At 44.4% G+C, this 22,424-nt stretch overlaps 1 protein-coding gene across 5 annotated transcripts in view; it reads left to right on the top strand.

Annotated features, from left to right (window-relative positions):
* Positions 1–22,424, top strand: part of SLC9A8 (solute carrier family 9 member A8) — a 70,634-nt gene that overhangs the window by 38,411 nt on the left and 9,799 nt on the right. For all 5 annotated transcript variants that reach the window (XR_013365433.1, XM_077873533.1, XM_077873532.1 and 2 more), the window contains 6 exons: positions 1,299–1,442; positions 7,176–7,314; positions 8,791–8,896; positions 16,251–16,367; positions 18,603–18,685; positions 21,133–21,244. Coding sequence is in view for 4 of the 5 variants with exons in the window: in XM_077873533.1 (XP_077729659.1) it covers positions 1,299–1,442; positions 7,176–7,314; positions 8,791–8,896; positions 16,251–16,367; positions 18,603–18,685; positions 21,133–21,244 (701 nt within the window). In the remaining variant the exon portion in view is untranslated. The remainder of the gene's footprint in view (positions 1–1,298; positions 1,443–7,175; positions 7,315–8,790; positions 8,897–16,250; positions 16,368–18,602; positions 18,686–21,132; positions 21,245–22,424) is intronic.

The following is a 22,424-nucleotide window of genomic DNA, read 5'->3' on the forward strand; positions in this document are numbered from 1 at the left end:
TGCTAGGCATGTTGTTTGAGGGGATTGGAAGGCACACAAGAACTCTTCGGGGTAAAAAGACAAACAGGTGGAGTGAATAGATCTTCCAGGCTCCTGAGGTGGCCCATGAGGCCCTGCCTCGCCTGCCAGCTTCTGACATCTCCTGCCACTCACCCTCAGGAGCTGCTGCCATGCTTACCTTTCTATTTCTCAGGCCATCAAGCTTACTCCCACCTCAGAAGCAGCTTACTGCTGTCTCTGTCCCCAGATCCTGGCTTGCCATCTGCTTCTTGTCTCGTAGATGCTTGTTTAAATAAGTGTCATCTCTTCAGAGAGGCCTTTTCTGACCAGCCACTCTTAAGTGGCCTGTCCCCCTGCCCCCGCCAGGTCACTCTGATCTTCCATGTAACACTTGCTATTTTCCAAATTGGCCTTGGTCTCTGGGTGCTGTTGTATCCAGTGTAGCAGTCAGGAGTACGGACTCTGAGCCAGACGGCCTGGGTTTGGATCCTGGCTCTGCCACTTCTTAACTGCTGTCTGACCCCGAACAAGTTACTTAACCTCATTGCCCCTCAGTTTTCTCTTATGTAATCAGGGTGGTAATAGTACCACCCCACATGGGAGTGGTGAGCTCTGTGGAGTAGTGAGTGCTCAGAACAGTGCTTGGGACATAAATGTTAGCTGTCATTATTGGCCTCGGTGCCTGAAACATTTCAGGCAATTAATACCTCTTTGTTGGAGAGAATGACACCTTCCTGGGCACCATTAGGGGGCGCTGCTGGTCTGGGGGGGGGCAGCGCTGGCATTGGTGTCTACAGTCCATCCCCTTGAAGGACGCCAGAGTTGCTGCTGACTATTGACTATGTTGCAAATCTAAGTGGCAGGTATGATCAGTCACAGGTGGCACTCTGGTGGCAAGGGGAAAGGCAGAGGTCACACCTCTGGTTCATGGGCCCTGTAGGGGAGGCCCCCCTGGGCCATCATGCTTCAGGCTGCTCTGACAAGGAAGGCTGGGATGTCTGTAGTATATTTTAAGCAAAAGTCCTCCCAGCCATTATCAATCCAGTAAAGTCCTAGGACTCGTGGTGGGAAAGCAGGCCGTTCCTAACAACTGCCTGTGGTGTGGGCCTTTACTGCCTTTGGCACAGGGTCTGCCAGCAGATACCGTAAGTGGGAGAGAAGACACCTTCTCCTGTCGTTACTTCAGCTCCAGTGTGCACCAACATGTTATACCAAGTACAGTCTCTGGCTTTGCTGTTTATTTTGTGGGCCGAGTGATAAAGCATTCTGAATGACCCCTTCCTTTTCTCTTCTTCCAGCTTTGCATTTGGCTCCCTGATTTCTGCTGTCGATCCAGTGGCCACTATTGCTATTTTCAATGCCCTTCACGTGGACCCAGTGCTCAACATGCTGGTTTTTGGAGAGAGTATTCTCAATGATGCAGTCTCCATTGTCCTCACCAAGTGAGTATCCTTTCTTTGGGGATGGCATTCAAGTGCCCTTGTATCAGAAGGACAAATGTTCCCATGCAGCTGCGTGTACAGCTGCTTGTCCTCTAGGTGATGGGTTCACACGATCCTACATCTTCTGTCCTGACAGGCCCTGAGGCACCCCAGCAATACTGTCAGGGCCCAGGCTGATCAGAGGCGAACCTGCCTTTTAGGACCTACCTTTCAGCAGTGCTTTCAAGTTCAGCTTCTTGTCAGTGTCCCTGGGGGTGCGTATTAACCAGAGTAGTCCCAAGCCCCACTCTCAGCTTCTGATTCAGTTGATCTGGGGTAGTTCTGAGAACTTAGGTTCTTAATTGGCTCCACAAATGATGAGGGAGCAGCCGGTTGAGGGATCTATGTTTGGACAGCCTCGGTGCAGACAAAAGCAGTAGACCAGAGACCCTGCTCTCCCAGTGAGGAGTTATTGCACATCACCTTCCTTTTCACAGCTGTAAAATAAGCTAGTGATACTAACAGGCATCCCAACTTGAGATGCTATTGTGTGAAAGCTACTTTGGAAACTGTAAATCTCTTTCAAATGTTCATGGGTATTACCACCCTTGTTGATAGGATCTGAGAAATTATAGATGAATCCTAAAATGTCAAGAAGCCATTGAGAAAAAGAAATGAATCTAAGATCATCTCAGATGCATTTATCTGACACAGGGCTCTTGTCCTTGTCTTCCTCTTTTCCTTGTCTTTTGTGGTATTCATTCATTAGCATGTATGGGCGAAAGACCCAGACAGTTTTACCAAAAACAGAGAAGGCACAGACAGTCAAAGCAATTGGAGAAAAGAGCCCTGGACAGTGTTTCAAGATGGGCTAAGAGAATTTTAGGAGCCAGTCTGTGTTCTGCTAAAGAATAGACTTTCAAAAAAAAAAAAAAAAAAAAAGAATAGACTTTCCATGATCTGAATACTGACTTGACTTCTTTTGTTGAGGGGTTCCTGGCTAAGCATAGCCACTCTGTTGTAGTCAGCATTTTCTTAAAAGCTTTATTACAGACGACATTCTGAATTTTTATGTCGGAATAAAATGATGTTTTATAGTGGAAGGAACCTGAACTCAGGTTTTGGAATCAGGCTGACCTGGGTTCAAGTCCCATTGATGCCACTTAACAGCTGTGTGACCCTGGGTCAGCTCCTTTACCCTTCTGAGCTATGTGTTTCCCAGCAGTAAAGTGAAGGTGATAATGCCCCAGCCTAGGATTGGATTCGAGGATTGAATAAATACGATGCTGTGTGAAAAGCACCGGACATAAGTTCATGTTAGGTCCTTTCCTCTTCTTTGCCTGTCCCCCATTTACTGTTTCCTGTGTTTGTCTTAGTTTTGTCCCACTTTTGCAGGAAGAACTTTACCAAATGTTGTTTAATTGCAAGAGGTGCTTAGCAGACCTTAAAACAAACAAAAAACTTTAAAATATTTTTGTTATTCTAAAAGTAATACATTTCTTTATATAAAATTTAGAAAACAGGGAGAGAGAGTACATGCATTATTACTATCCAGAGATAATTATAGTTGACAATTTGGAAGTATACACACATTTTGTAGAGATGGGCTTATACCCCATATACTGTATTATAACTCTTCCATTGAGCAGAGTTGAAAAATAATTGTCCATAACCTCATTTTACTGGTTACAGAGTATTCCTTTCTATGAACTTACTGTGATCAGTTTAGCAAGTTCCCCACTTTTGGCTTTTTCATGTTTCTCTTGACAAAAATTTCTGGAGCTTTATTAGGCAGTTATCATACATCATGCCTATAAGACCTTTTAAAAATCTGATGGCGGGGATCCCTGGGTGGCGCAGCGGTTTGGCGCCTGCCTTTGGCCCAGGGCGCGATCCTGGAGACCCGGGATCGAATCCCACGTCGGGCTCCCGGTGCATGGAGCCTGCTTCTCCCTCTGCCTGTGTCTCTGCCTCTCTCTCTCTCTCTGTGTGACTATCATAAATAAATAAACTTTTAAAAAAAATAAAAAAATAAAAATAAAAATCTGATGGCAATATTTTTTCTAATTTAAGATCTACCCTGAAAGCCTTTAACTTTTGGGTTTTGTCTTTTGTCTCATGTCCTGGCTGCACGTATTGAACATTTGCAGTGAAGTATTTTGTCCAAATTGGTGGTGATATCATGAGTTATTTTTACACATTAGGAGCTCAACACGACTGCTTTGTCTCTAATTTGTTTTGTTTTCAAAAATTCATCAGAATTAGGATGTTTTCTGAACTTTTCCAGGACTCTTTGCCACAAGAAGGTTAAGGATGAGGAGCTATTTTCTTTATTTTATTTTATTTTATTTTATTTTATTTTATTTTATTTTATTTTATTTTATCTTATCTTATTTTATTTATTTTATTTTATTTTATTTTATTTTATTTTATTTTTTTATTTATTTTATTTTATTTTATTTTATTTTATTTTTTTATTATTCATGAGAGACACAGGGAGAGAGAGGCAGAGACACAGAGGGAGACGCAGGCTCCATGCAGGGAGCCCGATGTGGGACTTGATCATGGGATTCCAGGATCATGCCCTGAGCCAAAGGAAGACACTCAACCGCTGAGCCATCCAGGCGTCCTGAGGAGCTATTTTCTTTTGAAAATGTGAAATCATGGAGTCACTGTAACCAGCCAGAGTTTCTTTCTAGAAAAGTGTTTTTGAAGGCCAAGATCGCCTGTGATGACAGTTCCCAAAACTGGATGTGTGGGCCATATGCATATATAGTGTCCAGCCCCCACCTCACCACTGCTGGTCTCTAGGCTGGGGTGGGTGTGCTACAGGCTGGCTGTCCACTCTCAGCATCTGGTGAAGGCCCTCTATTGCTCAGAGGCCAGCTGGACTTGCCAAGGTCAGTCCAAGGTAGAAGAAGGATGCTCACAGAGAGGTGAGCACAGTGCCTTGAGTACAAGAGGGAGACAGACTCTCTGAGGGATTGGAGTGAGGCTTCTCAGCCAAGCTGTCTTGTGAGCCAGTAGGCGTTTTCAGATTGGAGAGGCAGAGGGGGCATGGTAGGCCTGCCTGTTTTGAGGGGGCGAGAGAGCAGTACAGAGGGGATTGTTGTCAGCTTTGCTTGGTCAGAAGGTAGAATTATGTCTTATTTCAGAGTCTACTTCATAAATGATCACTTTCCAAGTGACCTGACACATTTATATTTGCAACTGAATATGTGAATGAATTATACCCCTTTTTCGATGTTTTCATTTTCATAAGTGCAAGAAAGCTATCTTCTGTTTTTTCATTGACTTTATTAGTTTTAGCTTTGATTTGTTAGTATGACCATTTATTCTTATAACGATTGCTGTAGAGGAAACCTTTTTGTGCTCTCTAGCTGCAGTGTAAACTAATGAGATGGATCCTGACGCAGCATTGTCTTGTTTTCTTTTAAGTGTGAGAAACAAAATATGTAGAAATTTACCAGGCCAGAAAGAGTCCAGATTCTACTTTCAGTTACCCTGAGTTCAGAAACCATTGGCCTCTGTCCTTCATCTGCTGCTATCCTTTAGTGCAGCCTCACCAGTGAGACACTTCCATGGAGCCTCTGCATGAAAAGAAAGCAGTGGCCCCAACCGGTGAACCAGGTGAACCAGCCGTGGCAGCTCTAAGGGGTGGGGGCTGGGCACTATGTGCAAGTGGCCTACAGATCTGTTTGGGAACTATGGGTGAGTTTAGCCTTCAAAAACACTTGTCCAGTGAGAACCCTTGTTGGTTCTCAGCACTCCTCAAGGTGGGGTATTAACCTATATGGTCTGTTGGGAAAGAAAGGGATGGAGGACGTTGTGCATTCAAGTGAGTTTAGAAAACGTTTATGTGAAAAAAGTTAGATTTCTTTTTTTGTGGGACTTTTCAGAACCATTATTATACTACAGCTGTGAATCACTGCTGAAAATTTTCTGAGATTATTTGACCAAGCTGTCCTCTTATCAGAGATTATCCTGCTTTGAAATTATACCAATTCATGAAACGCTGATTAAAGAAGCTAAATATTTTTATGGACAATTCTTTGTTTTGTTTACTGATCCAGCAAAACTGTACTGAGTGTCTTTGCATACCAGGCTCTGCCTTAGGCCCTGGACGCGTAATGATGATCGAGATGGACATGTGAATGACAACGTTGGCACTTGCCATGAAGTCAAGCACCAGGGGAGCCTATAATATGTGAAGGGGTCAGAGCAGGTGTCCCCAGGGAAGTGACACTGACAGTGGGTTCTGAGGAACAAACTGGGGAGTTAACTAGGGTCAGGGAGCAGTAAAAAGTGACCTACAGAGGGGTGCCCACCATAACATTGGGGCCCTCCCTGGATGAGGAGGAGATGGGGTCATGATATATGGTGGACGGAGTCAAGTGTTGCTTAGACTGGGCTTCCTTTTTTTTTTTTTTTTTTTTTTAATTTTTATTTATTTATTATAGTCACAGAGAGAGAGAGAGAGAGAGAGGCAGAGACACAGCAGGCTTCATGCACCGGGAGCCCGATGTGGGACTCGATCCCAAGTCTCCAGGATCGCGCCCTGGGCCAAAGGCAGGCGCCAAACCGCTGCGCCACCCAGGGATCCCCTAGACTGGGCTTCCTTCTAAAAAGCAGTAGATGGGTTGATGGGTTTGGACAGGCCAGTAACCCAATCAGATAGTACATTTTAACGGCCAGTAAGTGGAGAATGGGTTGGTCCCTAGGAAGACAAGGATGTTTAGAAAGAGCCCTGAGACATAAGGCCCAGGACGGAGGATGGTAAGGAGAGAGAGGGAGAGAAGTGGATGGATTTGAGAGGTCATCTGAAGGTAGGATCCATTAGGAGGATCTTTAATGAGAGTAACTCCATCGTCAGGGTATAATGGTTTTCCCTTTGAGGATAAAACCATTAATTGAATTTAATGGTTTCTGACATTTTCCTGTTTTGTGATCCCGAAAGGAAAATCCTTTCAGTTCTTCTTCCTAACAGTCTTCTTAAGTCCACTCCCTCAGCCCTTACTCTCGGAGTTCCTGCCGTCACTTCAATTCTAGGTTTTATCACAGGGCCTGCCACCACCGGAAGCACTCCCCATGGCTCGCTAGGGCCTTCGGGATGCAAAAGCCACTCCTGACCTTGGTTCCTGGCCTCTCACAGGTCTGCCATGACAGCCGCTCTGGCCTTATCTCTTGCTGTTGTTCGCCTCCCCTCCCCGGCCCGTTCCTGGGCTCTACCTCTACTAATGTGTGGAATTGAATGCTCCCAGAATGGGCTCCCTGGCTCTGCACGCGCTGTTCCCTCTGCTGGCGGCACTTGCCCTCATTTCTTCACCTGTGAACTCTTCTTTTTTCCAATTCTGAAGCCAGCCGGCATGTCATGAGAAAACTCCTTTGGGCACCACCCGGCTGAGTTAGATGCCCACCCTGTGTTTCTGCAGCCCTTTGCCCTTCCCCGAGGTGGTCATTTGTTTCCGCCTTGTTCATATTCCTTACCAGGCTGAAGGAGCCCCTGCAGAGCAGGTCCTCTGCTCTCCTCCCTGAAACACCCTCCCACACATACCCCTGCCCCCTACCCCCCACCCTGGAAGGTAACACAGTAGGTGGTAGTTCACAAAGTAGGTGAACCAATAAGTGGCCCAGCCCAGTGGCAGAAGGAATGAAGGAGCACATAAGCAAAAAATCAGTTTTGGGTTTTAGTTGATTTCTAATAACTTTGTCTATAACATTTTAACTTCTTTCTGTTTTTCTTTTATTTCCTAGCACAGCTGAAGGTTTAACAAGGAAAAATATGTCAGATGTCAGTGGGTGGCAAACATTTTTACAAGCCCTTGGCTACTTCCTCAAAATGTTCTTTGGCTCAGCAGCACTCGGCACTCTCACTGGCTTAATCTCTGCATTAATATCCTTTTAATATGATGAACTAGCATGGCTGAGAAGATTTTCATAATTAGATTCATTTCCAGCCATTTCCACCCCCTTGCTTAAGAGGCCAGTTTTAGTGTAAGGCTGCATTTGAAGGACCTTTACATGGTTTTGGCTTGGGGAGCACTTTCATTAACACCCAACCACTTTTAGATGTGACGTGTACAGTTTAGGGCCTCACTTTTCAGAGTGTCTTGATCACACACACCATTGGAGCTTGCTTCTCAGTAGAGAAGATTTTCCGTTTCCACTGTCTCCTTTTTCATAGTCAGAAAACTGGAAATTAATTTCCTCTGAAAATACTAAATTGAGAAAGTCTTTATTATCCCACTGAAAGTGATTATCTGGAGGTCCAGAAAAGAGACTTGCAAAGTGGGTCCATCCAAGGTATTCACGCTGGATTGCGTTGTTCAACAGCCCATACACTTGCTGTTCCAGCCAGAGGAGGAAGGAGGCTCATTAAGGCCAATGACACCTTCATCGCTGTAGAAAATTCATCATGTTTAAAATAGGAACAGGCACCAGACCATTTCTGTGGGAGCCCAAGCCTGCGTCTCAGGGAGTTGGCCACCTGGCCCTCCTCCATGAGCAGTTTGGTCCACAGATGGCCGGAAGAGCCACCCTTGCCTATGACAGGCATGCTTGTCTGCCGTCCTATTGAATTTTCCTTCACCTCCTTTGTCCAGAAGTCTAAAGGCTCTATTGTTGGCTGACAGCTTCTCATATTATACCATAAACAGAATGGAAAAGAACTTTTTCTAGTTCAGTATTTTCCTCCATATTCATCTTTCTCTAAGGGGAGGGAGGATGGAGAACCTTCGGCGGTGATGAAGCCAAGTAGATGGGCTCAGTGAGTCCCAGCATAGGCGTGTGGGCTGTATTTGAATAGAGAGAAGACTCTCCTTTCATAGGAGCAGGAGTTTAGAAATCTCCAGGAATAGGAAAGAAAGAAGGTCCTTCAGTGGGGCACTTTACCCCAGAGTTCTGGCCACTCCATCAGCTGTCTCATCAGACGTCAGAGGAAGGGGATAAAGGGTGATGCAGCCCCGGAAGCCCAGGCCCTCCTGGTAGCATGGGCTGTCCTCATTCTGGCTGCTTCCTCAGCTTTGCCCCAGCAACCCCAGCTTTGCCCCCGTAGCTCTGGCACATTGTCAGCCTTTCAAGTCAGCATTTTTAAATGAGTTACTTACGTTGATTTTCATTTATAAATCCCCACCATTTGTCTCAGGAATTTACAGTTGTTGGTGTTTTGTCCGATTCCCTTTCTTAAAACAGTCTGCCTGCAAAAGGAAAAAAAAAAAAAAAACAGATTTTCATGTGTTACCCTGGGATGTTCAAAAGCCTTTCACATCCGTTGCTTACCCTATATATTTGGAAGGCAGCAGTTTTGTGACTTGTCTACATCTCCCATCAACTGTCCGTTGGTTCTTTTTCCTTGACAACTGTTATTTACGTGCTAAAGCATATTGACTTGAGGAAAACGCCTTCCTTGGAGTTTGGCATGATGATCATTTTTGCTTATCTTCCTTATGGGCTCGCAGAAGGAATCTCGCTCTCGGGTAAGTGACAGAAACGTTGAACTGCTGGGGTTGATGGCATGTTGTCCTGCCTGGTGAAAGAGGTTAGATCAGTGGGGTCCCTTTTTTTTTTTTTTAAGATTTTATTTATTTATTCATGAGAGACAGAGAGAGGGAAAGGCAGAGACACTGGCAGAGGGAGAAGCAGGCTCCCTGAAGGGAGCCTGATGTGGGACTCATCCAGGGACTCCAGGATCCTGCCCTGAGCCATTGGCAAATGCTTAACCTGCTGAGCCACCCAGGCATCCCAGTGGGGTCTCTTTCAATCACAAGAGACAGTCACAACTCCCAAAAGCTTAAGCAACAAAGGGGATTTACTGACCCTTGACCTGGGTCAACTCAGGTCTGGCTGGATTCAGGGTCTCGGTGTTGTCATGGTCATGTTTTCTCTTCACCCACTGTCCTGTAGCAGAGATCAAAATACTCATCCAGTGGTGCCTCTTTCCCAGAATATGGCATCTAAAGAGCCTTCACTCAAAGGATGGGGTCAGACCGCCAAGGGCCAGTCAATCCCCTGGCCTGCCCCCGAGCCCCTATTGAGCTGCATTCTATCACTATAGTTTTGCCTTTTCCAGAATGTCCTACAAATGAAATCACGTAGTATATAGACTTTTGTGTCTCCTTTCTTTTAGTTATAGTAATGTTGTTGAGAGACATCCATGGTTTTGCACTTGTCAGTAGCTTATACACTCTTACTGCACTACATTTTATTCATTCATTTGAAGGAGATTTGAGTTTTTCCAGATTTTAGCTACGAACATGTATGCATATTTTCATTTATCTTGGATAAATACCTAAGAGTGAGGTGGCTGGGTGATACAGTGAGTATTTATTAGAAACTGCCTGCTGTTCTCCAAAATGACTGGACCATTTTGCATCCCCACAAGAATGCATGAGAGAGTTCCAGCTACTTCCTGTCCTCATCAACACTTATTTTAATTTTTTAAAGTTTAGCCATTTTGATAGTTGTGTGGCAATTTGATTTTGATGGACTTTGGAATAGTCCTCTTTATATTCTACTTGGAGTTCATTGAGCTTCTTGGGTTTATCCTTTATGAAGTTATAGCTTTTCACGAATTTGGGAAATTTTTACCCATTTCTTTAAACACTTTTTTGTGTTCTCCCATCTCTTCTCCTGTTGAAACTTCAGTTACTGAAATGATCAACAATATACTGTCATCCCATAATACACTTGGCCTTTTTAATTGTTTTCAATCTTTGGTGTTTGTGCTTTACTTTGCCTGGTTTCTTTTGCTATGTCTTTATGTTCACAGATCTTTTTTTCTGCTACACCCACTGTCCTGTTAGTTGCATCCAGTGTATTTTCCACTTCAAATATTATAGTATTCATCTACAGGAGTTCCCCTTAAGTCATTTTTTTAAAAATATTTTATTTATCTATTCATGAGACACACAGAGGCAGAGGGAGAAGCAGGCCCCATGCAGAGAGCCTGATGTGGGACTCGATCCCGGGACTCCAGGATCACACCCTGGGCCAGAAGCAGGCGCTCAACCGCTGAGCCACCCAGGTGCCCCTCCTTTAAGTCATTTTTGTATCATCCATTTCTCTCCATGTTCATGATTGTCTACTTTTTTTTTAAGATTTTATTTATTTATTCATGAGAGACAGAGAGAGATCCATGTTCGTGATTGTCTACTTTTTTTTTTTTTTTTTTAAGATTTTATTTATTTATTCATGAGAGACAGAGAGAGAGAGGCAGAGACACAAGCAGGCTCCATTCAGGGAGCCTGATGTGGGACTCGATCCTGGGTCTCCAGGTTCGCGCCCTGGACTGAAGGCAGCACTAAACCACTGAGCCACCCGGGCTGCCCTACTGTCTACGTTCTTGAGCACATGGAGCATGTGTATAACAGCTGCTGTAAATCCTCCTTTGCTAATTCCATCATCTCTGTCAATTCTAGGTTGTCTTTGGTCAGTTCACTTTTCTTCTGCTTATAAGTCATATTTTCCTGTTCTTTGCTTGCTTAATAGTTTTTGATTGAATACCAGTCATTGTAAATTTTATGATGTTGTTGAATACTAGATTTTACTGTATTCTTCGCAGAATTTGGGGTTTTCTTCTGCTGTGTATCTGAGTTTCTCAGAATCACTTTAATCCCTTTGGGGTTGATTTTTTGACTTTGTCGGCAGGCCCAGAGGTAACACAGTGCCCTACCGAGGCCTCTCCCTCCTGGCTCATCTATTACAAGGTTACCTCACTCTGGCCTGGGCAAACACAAACTTACCAGCCCTGTGTCTGCTTCAAGAATTGTTGGCCTATTCTTTTTTAGTGGCTGTCTCCCTAACTTCTTGGAATCTCACCCCTCACATGGACAGACCAGTACAGTACAAGATTCAGGGGGATGCTATGGTAGCTCTCCAGAGCTCTGTTTCTTTGTGGCCCTTCCTCCTGTATTTTTTTTTTTTTCCCCCTCCTGGTATTATGACTGCTTTGAGTCCCTCGAAAGGAATGTTGGCCTATTCCTTTCACCTGTCTCCTCTTAGCTGGACCAACCCTGCTGGGCTTGGTTTTGGAGTTCCCCTCCCTAAGCCTCAACCTGGAAGCTATGTCAGGGCAGAAGCTGGGCTGGGGCCTGGAGCAGAAGTGGCCACTTTGTTTCCCTTCTGTCAGGAATGTTTCCCTTCCGAGATCCTATCCTGCAGTACCCAACATCGGAAAACAGTTTCGTTTCACATCTTCTAGCAGGTTTTCTAGTTTTTTATGGCAGGACAGCAGTCTGCCTAGCAAAGTGGAAGTCCCCAGTGGTTTTTAATGACTGTTGAGCAGAAATCTCCTGCCCGCAGGTCACTCTCTAGAATCACATATGGGTACTCTGCGAGCAGATCCTGCCAAGGAGGAAGCAGAGAGGACTCTGGCCATTTTCACTGGAGAACTCGTTATAAATCTTATGGTTTTGTTTGTTCTTAGTTTGATTTGTTCCCAAGCCAGTTCTCTTGGGTAATTTCATCGTGGTATCTGTCATCAAGTTCCTTCTCTTATCTGTCCCGAATTTTGGCACTTACATAAATATTACCTTTGAGTCATTTGGCTTTAGCCTAGCTATTTTTACCTCTGTTTTTCTAAATTGCTCCACACCCCTTTGAGATGAACGCTGAGTACCTGGTTGGCAAAGATGTATTTTGTGCATCCATTTCAAATTTGTGATTAAAACAAGGGTGTGTTTTTCTTGTCTTCCAAGAAACTGTGTTTTCTGTTTGTCGGGTTTCACTTCTTTAAGGACCTTTGCTACATGAGCCAAATTCAGCACACGCAAGCCAAGGGCACGCTTGGCCATGTCTAGGCGATTGGCTGGGCTCTGCCCCTGTTTGTCTTTTGGGTTCACAGACAAGGTTAGGATAGCCCGGGTGTGTTGGGAGGACCTTCTAGTCCTGCTGTGAGAACACAGCGGGAAAGGTGATGTCCCCCCTTCCTTCTCATGCTGCACTATTCCTGTCACAAATGACTGAGTGAGCAGTTCCCAAGAACAGGGAGCAGGATGCTGTCCTCCCAACTCACACCCAAACCATATGTTTAGGACACAGCAGTTAAGGATGCCAGACAGACCTGGGTTTAAATCCCAGCCCCGTCTCTCGTTAGCTGTGTAACCTCACACAACTGACTTATCTACTCTGAGCATCTACTTCCTCCTCATGAAATGGATGTTATAAAAGAGCCACCCCGAGGCTCGTGGTGAGGATTAAAGGGAAGGATGCAAGTAAGAGCTCTGACAGAGGCATGCTGGGGTGACCACATACCCTACTGGCCCTAGTACCCCCAACATGTAAACTAATAATACCCCCTTTCCCTCTCACAAACATACTGGCTTCAACAGCAAATTAAATTCTCCCTCTAGAATATAAGGGAAGGGGGAAGAAATGTGTGGGAAATATCAGAAAGGGAGACAGAACGTAAAGACTGCTAACTCTGGGAAACGAACTAGGGGTGGTAGAAGGGGAGGAGGGCGGGGGGTGGGAGTGAATGGGTGACGGGCACTGGGTGTTATTCTGTATGTTAGTAAATGAACACCAATAAAAAATAAATTAAAAAAAAATTCTCCCTCTAATTATGAGTTAGTAAGTGTTAGCCCTTTTCAGAATCTTTTCTAACTCTATCAACAGTAATTATTCTGTTTATTGAGGCCAGTTTCAGGGGCCACTTTGCCCTCTGGCTCTAAAGATTCTAGGATAACTAGACCCCACCTTTGCCATGGATTGGAGCAGAGCGACCACTGTCATGGCGAGTCACAGAGGATGGGACTTGGAGGTTGAAGGGTGAATCTGCAAGATTGACCAGGATATAACACATTGTGCCAAGTTGGGAAGACGTAGGCCAAAGGTAGAAAGTGTGAGTGTGCAGTCCTCGTGTACACAGGTACACAGCCAGGGGAGTCCTTTATTTGTGGCACTGCCTATGGGAAAAAAACTGGAAGCAACTACATGTTCATTTACAGGAGAGAAAGATTACATAAGTTTGGGTAGGCTCTTACTATGGAATCCTGTGCAGCCACTAAGTGAACTTAACCTATTTGTATTGCCGTGGAAAGAACTCCCAAGATATATTGCTAAGTTTTAAGAAAGAAAGTGGATAACCATTTATCCATCCATTCAACCCTGGGCTGAGAACTGTCCTTGGTACTGGGGCTGTCCTTCATAAACAAGACCAGATCAGGTTCCCAACTGCTGAAGAAAGATGGGAAGCAAGTAAGCAAACACATACCATAATTTTCAGGGCGTGAAGAAGTGACAGGAAGGAGAGAAATCAGAGCACTGTGATAGAGAGTAGCATGGGGGCAGGTGTGTCCTGCAGCAGGGGGTCAGGAAGGTCTCCTCAAATAGGTGGTGCATGAGCTAAGGCTTGTATGGTGAGAAGGAGGCAGCCAAGGGAGGGAGGGCCCAGGGCATGATTCCTGAGCAGTGCTTGACCTCCCATATTGCCATGAGATAGCTTGGCACACTCCAGGAGGAGCAGAGGTCCATCGTGGCTGGGACAGAGGGGCGGGGACCCCGGCCCACAGAGTTCTCTAGTCCTGGGCAGGAGTTGGGATTCTGTTATGTGTGCAAAGGCAGGTAAGTGTTGGAGGTCTTTTAAAAATCCCTCTGCTGATAATCCATGCTGCATACATAATGTGATCCTCCTATTCATTGCCTTTTAAAGACAGATTTATGGCTTAGGAAAAGAACTGGCAACCTGTATCAGAAACTTAATTTGGGGCGAGGTGGTGTGAATGGAGAGTCTCTTACTCTACCTCTGAGTCTGGATGTTTTATAGAAAAATGGGTTTATTTTGAGGTAATTAACAAAGAAAACTAACTGTGATTTGATCCAGCCTTCAGGAAATTCATATTTTACCCACAGGAAGGTACAATACAGTGGAAGTTATACCTTGATAGGACCACCCTTCACCTTCTGCCTTTGGACTTGAGTCTATTCATCATCATTGTTCATTACATTTAAAATAATGGATTTAACTGAGACTAGAAATGGATTTCTTCCCTCCTTCCCTCCCTTCTTTCCTTCAATTAAACATCTGCCTTTGGCTCAGATCGTGATCTTGGGGTCCTGGGATTGAACTCCCATCAGGCTCCCTGCTCAGCAGGGAGTATGCTGCTCCCTTTGTCTCTGTCTCCTACTTGTTCTCACTCACTTGCTCTCTGTCTCTCTGTCTCTCTCTCAAATAAATAAATAATCTTAAAAAAAAAATACCAATGTCTTTTATCTCTACAAGTGAGCCTGTTTACACCATTTATCCACTGGTGTTTTTACAGCCTGTGTGGTGGCAGCTACAGTGGATAAGGGTAGTCTGGGTAATGGAGAAGCCACCTTTGCTGAGAGACGGCTCATAGGGCAGACACTTGAACTGTCCCTTGGGCCTTTGCACCCACTTCTGATGCTGCTGACTCTTTCCTTTAAACCTCAGAACTCAAGAGATGCTCTGATCTTAGACTAACCCAGGGTAAAATGTGGTGGCTGGCTGTTTACTCTTGCTTTGGCCAGAGGACCCATTTTCATAGAGTCCAAATTCAGCCTCCAGAGGTGGTTTGTTTATCTATACAGAAATTTTGTTAACATTTGAGTTAGTTGCCATCATTAAAAGCTGGGAGAAAAAGAAAGGTAAAATAATAATAAATAAAAGCTGGGAGATTTCCCATAAGAAACAGCTTTGTAGTATCTCTCAAAAAGCTAGAAGGAAGATTGGTCACCACTTAGGCCTCCCATCTACAGGCTCGCAGTGCCTGGTGGGTCACACAAGGTGGCAGGCCTACCCCTGTGGGAATGGTATTGAGAATGCAAGCTGAGCTCTTGCAATGTCTCTACTACAGTTCAGTGGTTTTCATCCCTTTTCTAAGTGGCGAGTCAGCCATTCATCCCTGTCACTAGAGTGGCAGGCGTGAGCTACAACTTTTCTTATAAATTTTCACTTGTAATCCATTTTAGCAGCTTACTTAATGACTTTATAAACATCTCAGCTTCCTTACATGACAGTGAGACCCCTTTGCTGCTGCCGAGGCAGAGCAGCAGTAACAGACGAACCCATCCACACAAAGCACTGTGGGAATGATCGGGGCAGTGGGCAATAGGTGTGGACTCTCGTGAAGAGCTTTCAGGAAAGGACACATATCCTTTTTTAGTCACTCCTCTTTGTAATCTAAAAGATTATGGTAGGGGACGCCTGGACGGATCAGCGGTTGAGCATCTGCCATCAGCTCAGGGCATGATCCCAGGATCAAGTCCCACATCAGGATCCCTGAGGGGAGCCTGCTTCTCCCTCTGCCTATGTCTCTGTCTCTCTCTTTCTTTCTCTCTCTCTCTCTCTCTGTGGCTCTTATGAATAAATAAACAAATCTTTAAAAAAATAAAAAATAAAAGATTATGGTGATTAAGGTGAAAATTAGAAAAGAAATGAAAGTCCATGCAGTCTCTACATCCCAATTCTTACGCTCCCTTTCTGCCCCAAGAGTGATTCACCTGCCCTGTTTCTGTCTGTGGGTGAGAGTCACTTGTTCCCAGTACCCCCTTGGCAGGTCCACGAGAAGCTGCTGTTAGTCCCCTGCCCAGAAGAGAGAGCTGAGGCTTGGAGAGGTAAAGAAGGTTGGCCTGAGATCACCCAGCTGGTAAGGTTGCTGCCAGTGATAGGGGGCCTGTAGCATTTCTCTGCAGCCTCCAGGAGGCCTCAGGTAGTACTTTCTTCGCTTTTTCTTTTCCTTTTCTGAATATATGTAACACTGTAGGGTCCAGTGACCTGCAGAAAATATACGATATTATTTGTGTATCAAATAGCAGGTGCTCTTCTGTGCTGTTCATGTCTCTCTGCTTTCCCTCTTGGTCTCTCTCTAGGCATCATGGCCATCCTGTTCTCGGGCATTGTGATGTCCCACTACACGCACCATAACCTGTCCCCAGTCACCCAGATCCTCATGCAGCAGACCCTCCGGACCGTGGCCTTCTTGTGCGGTGAGTTCTGCCTCTGTGTGGTCCTGCGCAGGCCTGCCCACAGCCTTTGTTCTGCTACACCGTTTCGGGAGGCTGCCCAGCCTTCCCCTGGCAGGAGAGGCAGCAGAATTCCTTCAAGCCAGATACTGCACTCCCTTATCTTTTGTTTATTACTCTGGCTTTCAGATTCTGTAATGTAAACCTAACTCCTGATAACTTTCTAGAACATTTGATGCCTGCAATTTTAAAACCATAAACAGTAAGAACTACTAATTATGAATTTTGGAGACTCCTATGTTTGTAATGTTGTAAAGTGACATTTCCAAAAATGTATTCCCTGGCATTGGCATCGGTGAGAGTTAGCTAGGACAAGACCCAACAGTCAACAAGAATCTGGAAAATCTTGGGGGAAATGCAGTTTCAGTTTGGGGACTGCAAGAGCATTGTGAGCTGACACACATCATAGCATTTCCCCAGCATATCCACAGGCCCCTTTTCCACAAGAGTGGCTCGAAGAGCGTAACTTGGGAGCTCGTGTGCCAGCACAGTCATTGTTGGGCAGGGTCCACCACAAGAACTCTCTCTGTGAAGCTGTTCCAGCGTGGGCTCTTGCTCCCCTACACTCTGCTGTACTCCCTTACCTTGTCCCTGGTTTATATCTGGCAGCAAAGGATGCACTCTCACATGGTCCCTTTCCACTGGCCTACCAGGTAACTGTGCCCAGCTGTCATCACCAGCATCTCCCTGGCACTGTGGTAGGGTGCGTCTCATTTTCCAGCACCAGTTCCACACCGTCACATCCTAGGAGGCAGGGGCAGGCTGTGCAGAAGCTTCCTTCTGCAGCCTTAGGGCGCTCAGGTGCCCAGAGTTCAGATGACTTGCCCTCAGTCTTGTAGCTAAGAAGTGAGTCTGGAATCCAGGTCTGTCTCTTCCTGGCCGAGGGGGTCTTTTTACCCCAGCCCCCCACTCGCAGAGCCCTAGCTAAAGTCTCTGAGCCTGATACTCGCAGTTAAAGGAATGTAAAGCAAAACACCTGTCTGTTTTGTACTCATCAGATTGGCGTATCTTAAGTTTGCTAATACCCACTTCTGATATGGGCATTTGGAAAGCAGACCTTGCTGACAGGCATGTGCACTGATGCCATCTCTTGTACAGTCATTGCAGCATCAGGCAGGGTTTCAAAGCTGTGTGCTCTTTGACCCTCCAGTGCTACCCTCAGGAACTGAGCCTGGATATTTGTCGTAACTGGTAACATCAGAAATAGAAGCAGCTTAAGTGTCCATTGACAGAGGATTTGTTTTGTTCAATTAGCCATGACAGATCAATATAGTGAAATTTATGCCACCAGGGAAAAGCATAACATAGATCTAAATATGTTCTGAATGAGCTGATTTGGAAAGATCACAAAAATATTAGATAAGAAAAAATACAAGGAGGAGAAGGGTGTGTATACTATCCGGCTTGCAGACTTGTTTTAAAAAGATACGTGTTTAGAGAAAAACATGGCTGAAATGTTTTAAAGCAGCCTATTTTATGATGTTCAACTCTTTTAAAATACAGTCTTTGTCTCCCTGATTATTAGCCTATTCTGGGGGATGTTGTGATGTAAGCAGGGAGCTTAGTGCTAGAAATTCATATGGTGCTTTTTCTTAAGATACACAAGGGCTTGCTGGCCAGAGAGTAGGGATCCGACTCTCTCTGCCTCGTGGATGGAAGCCAAGAGTCGGAGATCCCCCTCTCTTCCTACAGATCCTGTGGGTACAAGTCCTCTTCCAAATCTGTGACCGCATCAGATGTGTGAAGTCACTCACTTAGTTTTGTCTGCCCTGGTAAGGAAGTTAACCGAGGGCCCTTTCCACACTGGTTATGTGGTATCTGCAGTCATTTGCTCTGAATTTTTGCCACTTTGCTGCAGTCAGGATCCTCGCTAATAACAGTGACAAATGGGCAGATTCATGTATTTATCATCTTCCCCCGGTTGGAGAGTATTTATTTGCATGAGTATTTGACAGCTGGCTCATTAAATGAGGAGATTCTGAATAAGCAAGCACATGTGGCTCATGGGATAGAAAAGAATGAGTGAATCGAAGTACAAGTTCCACCAAGGAGGCATCAGGTGCAGGATTTTTCAGAAAATAAGCAAAGTTGTTATAGTGGATTCTGACTTACATGAAATGTTTGCTTGCTTTAATGATTGAGTACCATGTTAGAAGAAAATAGTTGGGGCTGAATAATCCATTCTTTGGTTTGTTTCAGAAACATGTGTGTTTGCATTTCTTGGCCTGTCCATTTTTAGTTTCCCTCACAAGTTTGAAATTTCCTTTGTCATCTGGTGCATAGTAAGTATTTTCCTTGTTTTTTATTTAATTACTTCTTTGTAGATCAATAACCACATATTCTGGATTCATTTATGTAACTGTTAACTGCTCAAAGTCAACAGCTACATAGACACTCTTCTGTTTAAAGTTTCTTTTGTTAAAAAAATCATAAACATACAATAAAGGGAGGAGGGATGGAATTAAGTGAATGAATATCCCTGGAAAAGAATTTTTGCTTCTTTTTGAATTTTAAACGGCCTTAAAGGTTATGATCTTCTCTAAAACATACAAGTTCCTGTGTTTCTATGTGAGGTGGTGAACGCAGATTTCAGAATTTAATACATACTTGATCATAGCCATGTAAAAACGTCATGCATAGAGGAAAAAACCATGTGAAAGAATATAGCACAATGTTCACAGGGGTTGTAGAATTGGGATGATTTCTTTTCCTTTTCTACTTTTTCTCAATAATCTATAATGCATATATTTACTTCTTGCTGTGGCCTTCTTCAGATGTGTCCATTTTTGAGCATAACCGTGGACACTTGTTTAAAGTAAAGATTACCAGGCCCTTACCTCCCCAGAGGTTTACCCAGAGCAGTTGTCCGAGGTGATTCTTGCCATTCAGAAGGTTTGGGAAGCTTATCCCTGGACTCAGGGCAGCAAGAGGAGACAAATTAAAATATTAATTTAAGCTAATTAATAAACTAACAAATTAAGTCATAAATTAACTAATTAAAATAGGAAAGGAAAAGTTTGATCATTCACAGTAGAGTCAAATCTTTTGGGGGAAATAAATGTTTAGCATTTAAAACAAAGGTCCAGCTTCCTCAGGCATCTGATGAAAGTGACATGAATGGCTTCTGACCTGTGAGCATTTAGCCTGGTGCTCCCAGGTCTCTCCCCTCATTGTGAGCTTGTCTCCCAGGGGCCTGCTGCCTGCTGATTCTTGCTGTAATCCCTAACTCGATCTTTGTTGTCCTTTTAGACCCACCTTCAATTTAAGACACATGAGAAGCACGCCTTACTGTTGCTCAATCAATTATCATAATTCATCTTCAGTTAACTTTTATTACCAACGCCACTTAACAGAACCCAGCTATTGGAGAGGCACACCTTTTTTAAGCACTGTCACCTACCATGTACAAACCAGTGAGGCCTACCTGTTTGGCACATGGGAAACCGAGCCATGGAGAAGCTAAAGAATCCTCTGGAAACAGTGTTTCTCCTTGCAGTAGGGGTGCTTCCCCCTCTCAGTCAGCAAGAGCTCATTGCTTCTGTCACTGTTATCTGTCCTTCAAACTCAAGTTTCAGGACAAAAGAGGACAGCCAAAATCATTTCCCAAAAGTGTAAGGGTCTTTAGTGTGGTACCTGGGTAAAAGGGCCACGTTTGGTCAAACCTGAGACACAAGTGCAGGGATGAAAGATTGGATTTCAGTGGGTAAAATGGAGGTGGCTCCCTCAGCCGTGGGCTGGGAACAAAAGGAAAATGAGAAGATGTGTTGGAGTGGGAGCTCCCTCCCGCTCCTAGAGGTGGCTAGTGCTGTTCAGATGCATTACCTTAGACTCACTCATGGTCAAGGGCACGGGCTTTGGAGACCGGACTGGGTTTGGGACATGGCTCCCCTACTTCCTGCCTAGGTCCTCTTAGACCAGTCCTTTACCCTCTGTCTCCATTTCCTTGCCCCTGAAACTTAGAGCCTGCCAAGTGTACATGTGTATATTGTGTACATGTTATTAGGTTAGTTATGGTGAGAACCAAGTTGAAAAAAGCAAATTAATAAGTAGTTCTAGGCATCCAATTAAATAAGATTTAAACCTTACCTAAAGCTATATTTTGTTAAGACTGTAGAGATGGGTAGGAACCCAAAGCTGTGGCAAGCAAATGTCCAGGCAGGGTGCATGTAACCTCCTTCTAGAACCTGCCTACACATTCCTTCTGCTTGAGGAGCAGCATTTACGAGCATTAGGTGTACGTCCTTCTCAGTCATTCCTCCTTTCCCTGAGGAGTGGGGCGCCCATAGGAGAGGCAGGAACGCCTTGTCTGTCCCTCCAGGGCTAGCCCATTGGAAACGATTAGCTCGGGCCTGTCCCATGGTGGAGCACCTTTGGAAAGAGTGGGATTGCCCTTAAATTAGTCTCTGGATACTTTAGCATGGCCTCTTGGCATTTGGTTTTGTTCTACTGTCATAACTAAAGCTGGCTTTAATACTTGTTAGTCCTCTCTTCCTGGCCATGGCAACATACTGTACAAAGTGTGATCCTTTCCAAGACTCATAGAAACCAGCGTCTAGAGCAACATGCCCCAGCTGGGTCTCTGCCTAGCATTATCATTCATGTCTTTCATGGCCAAGGGGAAGGCTGCATTTATTCTGGGTGTGTCACAAGGTCTGTGTTAGCTTCAACAAGCTTCATCTTGAAAGACCAGAGGTTTCTGTCTAAGACTTCATTTGTTGCTATTTCACAGGTACTTGTACTGTTTGGCAGAGCGGTAAACATTTTCCCTCTTTCCTACCTCCTGAATTTCTTCCGTGATCATAAAATCACACCGAAGATGATGTTCATCATGTGGTTTAGTGGTAAGTCCAATGTTGAATGAACAGTGGAAGGAAAATGCCTCTTATAAAGGCACACGCTGTATAGAGAGTGCATGTGGCTATCTGCTGGAGCCCTTTGAAAATGGGAGCGCCTCAAAAAAAAAAAAAAAAAGAAGAAAAGAAAAAGAAAATGGGAGCGCTTCAAGGTGCCAGGGTGGCTCAGTTAGTGAAGCGTCTACCTTCGGTTCGGGTCATAATCCCAGGGTCCTGGGATCAAGCCCTGTGTCAGGTTCCATGAGGAGCCTGCTACTCCCTCTGCCTGTCACTTCCCCCTGCTTGTGCTCTCTCCCTCTCTCTCTGTCAAATAAATAAAATTTTTAAACAAAAAGAAAAACGGCCACACCTCATAAGGCAAAAATCCTACAATCCCCTGGTTAACAGGGTCCGGACAAGCCCCTTCCAGACAGTACTACTCACAGGCTCCATGCTGTGAGATAAATGGGTAATGTGCATCTGTTCTACACATGAGGAAGCCCAGGCTTAAGGCAAAGGACTCACTTGGGTTTGTGTATCAACAGGAGGCAGAGCCAGAATTTACTGTCTATTCACGTTCCTCTTGACAGATGGGCAGCCTGGGGCAGGTTGCACAAGGAGCAGCTTTGACTTTTCCTACAAGTAGTGTAGGGCTCAGAATAAAGAAAGTTCAAGTTGAAACTTTTTTTGCACGACAGGCTAGGTTTAGGTATTTTTTTCCTTTAGTCAGAGTTCTCAGCATTGATTGGAACACTGTAAGTTTCTGTGCAAATTCCTCTACTTTTTAAAGGATGGGAATGAGTTCATCTTTGGCTCCTAACACACTGGATCCTTAGGCATCTTTAAATTTATTTTTGAGCAATACATCCAGTTCTTTGTACCTTCTTATTTAAATATTATAATTAAAATATTCCATGTGGGTTGGGGTATAGCAACGTGCTTTATAAGTTGTTTTCTATCCAACAGCGTATCTGTAAATTTCTCACAGATTTGTCTCCCCTTTCAAAAGGCCTTGTTTAAAATATATACATATGTATGTGTGTGTGAGATATGTATGTATGTATAGCAAGAGAAACTTTTTGCTCAATCTTTTTTGCCAAGAAGAAAAAAAATGTAGTAGATCCAAGGTCTTAAAAATTTCAAAGAAAATGTCAGAAATGTATCAGATACTTTACATAGTAGCGTGAGC

This window comes from Canis aureus, chromosome 26 (genome assembly GCF_053574225.1).
Source record: "Canis aureus isolate CA01 chromosome 26, VMU_Caureus_v.1.0, whole genome shotgun sequence".
In the NCBI taxonomy this organism is placed as follows: domain Eukaryota; kingdom Metazoa; phylum Chordata; class Mammalia; order Carnivora; family Canidae; genus Canis; species Canis aureus.